Raw genomic sequence first — 4014 nt, 5'->3', positions numbered from 1 at the left:
TGCCTTGTCTCGTTTTTTATCTAGGCTCTTTTAAAAGCAAAGTAGCACAATTCTGCAGAGTATCAATATCAGTGTGTTCAGCACAAGTGAATGGTGCTGGAGCAATACACCTGGAGAGAGAATCCCTTATTTAACCAATAACTCCAGTAGCAAGATATGAGATGGCAGTGCACAGCCAATGCACCATTGAAACAAGTTCTCCATCACACACGATATCTCACAAGCATGAAATACAAAATACACACAAGATACTCAAACACCCTCCAAACAAGTTGTTTTCTACTTTCTGCCACAAGCAAGTTCTTCTTATATGCACACACATACAGCCACACAACATAAGCACATACACAGCTTTCAAAACTTCTCCTGCTAGTGGTTGTCATAAGGAAATCATAGAGTCATAGAAGTGTAGGACTGGAAGGCACCTCAATAAGTGATCTAGTTATCAAATCCTTTTTCGCTTCTCCTCCCACCCCCTACACACAACAAACCACTTATGCATATGCCTAACTTTAAGCACATAAATGTTCCCATTGAAGTCAATGGGACTACCCATGTCCTTAAAGGTAAGAGTATGCTTCAATGTTTTTCTGGATCATGTCTGGGGAGTAGGCATGTTACTTCAACCCTGACCCTCAGATCCCATATGCTACCCTAATAAGGACCATGTATGACCATAAAATTAGGCAGAGCAACAAGGTGAGTGAGATGATATATTTTATTGGACCAATTTCTGTTGGTGAAAGAGAGTCTTGAGCTACATAGAGGTCTGCTTCAGGTCTGGGAAAGATTGCCAGATACTCAGTCTCTAAGCTTGCTTACTCAACAGCCTCCCTGCACAGGTCTCCGTCTGTGGCTAGTTTTGGTGGTGTATATTTTCTGTATATGGACACAAGTCCAATAGCTGATAGGCTGTGATGATTCAATAGAGAAGTAACCATGCAGGCTCAATAAAGAGTGAAATGCTCCAGCCTGTGCTATGCAGGAAGTCAGATTAGACTTGAGCTCTTTTGTCCTGGCCAAGTTATGACCAAGTTATTTAATTTGGTAACTATGCAGCAGTCCCATGCTTCAAGCTGGCTGATGGTCACTGACCAAGGTCTATTTGATGCTGAGTGGTGTACCTGTGTTCTTTGAACCACTGAGGCTCTGAATACAAGTGTTATCTTTATGAGATTTGGTATTTCCATATGATGTCACTGGGGAGTGCAGTAAAATGAAGAGGGTAAGAGTCTGGGATTTAGGCCCAGATTTTACCCACTAACAAAAATCCAAAAAATCTCCATTGACTTTGCTAGAGTGGCTCCAGATTTACAGCAGTGTAACTGACAGTAATTATCTTATTCATTTACTGTATAACCTCTGGCAATCTCTGTGAAAATCATTCTTCCAACTGCAAAATTAAAATGTGTCCTCTTATTTCAATACATATCACCCTAGTAAAGAACCCACCCAGCAAAGTATTTTGAAATGTATGGATTAACAATACTTATTTAATTATTAAGGTTGAAATTTTCAAAGCCATTTTCAGACATTCATTGTTTGCAAAAGAAAAAAGGTCTTGTTATAGGAGGAGACTTAACGTCAGGAGATGTGAGATTTTTCAAAAGAGGCACAGCTCATTACGTGCCTAATTAATTTATAGACAGATTTGTAAAGGTATTTAGGGAAATTCAAGAATTTTAAAAGGAACTACGCACACAACTCCCATATTATTAGGTGCCTAGTATTTTTAAAAATCCCACTAGGTGCCTAAATACCTTTACAAATCTAGCCCTTAGTTTTTTTTGACAACCCCAGCCATAATCTCTCTGACTCAGTTTCTCATTAGTAAAATAGGTGTATAAATATCCCATTCTTTCTCCCAACCTTTGCCTGTCTTGTCTACTTAGACTGTAAGAACTATGCATCTGCATAGTGCCTAGCGCATTATTAATATCAACCATATCTACCTCTTACAGAGTATTTTCCACTAGTCAATCTCAATATGCATTACAGAGGAGATCAGTACTAGCCTCATTTTACAGATGAATGGAGACACAGAGAAGTAAAAGGACTTGCTGAAGCCACTGGCAAAGACAGGACTAGAGGCCATGTCTCCTCATTCCCAAGCGTTTGCTCTGGCCACTGGCCCAGTGTCTAGGCACTGCTATTAAACACATAATAAATAGTTGTTATTATTATTAACTGTCACACCATCTCCAGGAGAAATTAGGAAGGAGAACACTGAATCTAGTTTCTATTTGCTCTGTGCTGCCCATCCACCAATGAACTCCAGACATCCCTGGTGAGATAACTTGTATTTCATTCCCATGCAGGTGGAGGGTCCAGAAGAAATGACAAGGGGGAATGACACAATTATAATGGAATTCACACTCCTGCGGCTCTTTCACCATCCTGAGCTGCAGACCCTACTCTTCCTCACCTTCCTCACTATCTACATCCTCATCCTGATGGGGAATGCTCTGGTTATCCTCATCACTGTGTCTGACCCTGTCCTGCACACCCCCATGTACTTCTTTCTCCAGAACTTGGCCTTTCTGGAGATCTGCTACACCTTGGTCACCATCCCCAAGATGCTGGCCAACCTTCTCTTGGAGAAGAAAACTATCTCTTTCTCTGGCTGTGCCACCCAGATGTACTTCTTCCTATTCTTTGGCACCGCAGTGTGTTACCTCCTGGCCATCATATCTTATGACCGCTATGTTGCCATCTGCAACCCTTTGCACTTACCAGTCCTCATGAGCAGGAGGCTTTGCCTCCTGCTGGTCTCAGGATGCTGGGTCACTGGCAAGTCTGTGTCCCTTGGGCAAACTGCTCTGATAGTCAGTGTGCCCTTCTGTGTCTCCAACGTCATCAACCACTTCTTCTGCGACGTGCAGCCACTGGTGAAGCTGCTGTGCCCAGACTCCCATGTAAATGACGTGATGAAAGTTCTAATGAATATCCTGGTCATCATCTCCCCTTCACGCTCATCCTGGCCTCCTACGTTTGCATTGTCACTGCCATCCTCAGGATCCCATCGCTGGATGGGAAACGGAAAGCCATCCACATGTGTTTCTTCCACCTCGTCTCTGTTTCCCTGTTCTACGGCAGTGCTGTCTTTAGGTACCTGAGACCCAACTCCGGTTACACGTCGGGCCTGGATAAACTGCTCTCTCTGCTCTGCACAGTGGCACCTGCCCTGCTGAATCCTGTCATCTACAGCCTGAGGAACCAGCGGGTGAAAGCAGCACTGAGAAAAAGGTGGACCGACACACAGCTTCTCAAAGCATGTGAATGTGTTTTATTGTGAGCCACTGAGGATTACAGGCCCGAGTCTGCTCTTGGTTATGCTTGTATAAATCAGGAGTAATGTCATTGGTCCTGATTCTCCTCCGCCTCTAGTGTAAATTAGGAGTAATTTCACTGGCGTCAATGTGTCCAATTCTCCTCTTGCTCATCCCGGTGTAAATCAAGAGTAACTTCATTAAATACAAATCGACTTGCACACCAGTGCAAATCAAGAGAGACGTCTTATCAAGGCAATGGAGTAATGCCAGTGTAAACCTGGAGCAACTCCATTAATTTCTATTGAGTTACTTTATTTTAAATCTGTCATAAACAGATAAGAAAAGTTAAAAGCACAGAAGTGCTTGATATCTCTTTGACTGTAAAGGGTTAACAAGTTCAGTAGTCTGGCTGTCACCTGACCAGAGGACCAATCAGGAGCCAGGATACTTTCAAATCTTGAGGGAGGGAAGTTTCTGGGTGTGCTGTTAGTTTTGGTTGTTGTTCACTCTGGGGGCTCAGAGGAACCAGACAAGCAACCAGGTTTCTCGCAATTCCCTGATAGAGTTCTTCTTAGATTCCGAAAGTGGAGTACTAGATAGATAGCGAGCTAGCGCTTGATGTTTGTTTTTCTTTATCTGCAATGCATTTGGCTGGAGAGGTATCAAATTTGTAGTTTTGCTAAAAGATTTTATTGTACTTGTATTAGGTGGGAGGTGGATTCCCAGTGCCAATAGCTTAAAA

At 42.8% G+C, this 4014-nt stretch overlaps 1 protein-coding gene across 1 annotated transcript; it reads left to right on the top strand.

Moving 5' to 3' along the window:
• The first annotated feature begins 666 nt into the window (after positions 1-666).
• Positions 667-3295, top strand: LOC116826511 (olfactory receptor 10A2-like). The gene is given in 3 exon segments (XM_032783282.2): positions 667-699; positions 2319-2955; positions 2958-3295. Coding segments are annotated over 3 exon segments (1008 nt in total).
• Positions 3296-4014: the final 719 nt, after the last annotated feature.

The sequence above is a fragment of the Chelonoidis abingdonii genome, chromosome 14, assembly GCF_003597395.2.
Source record: "Chelonoidis abingdonii isolate Lonesome George chromosome 14, CheloAbing_2.0, whole genome shotgun sequence".
Classification (NCBI taxonomy): Eukaryota; Metazoa; Chordata; order Testudines; family Testudinidae; genus Chelonoidis; species Chelonoidis abingdonii.
Note: the sequence above shows the minus strand (reverse complement) of the source record. Positions and strands in the feature narration are given on the sequence as shown.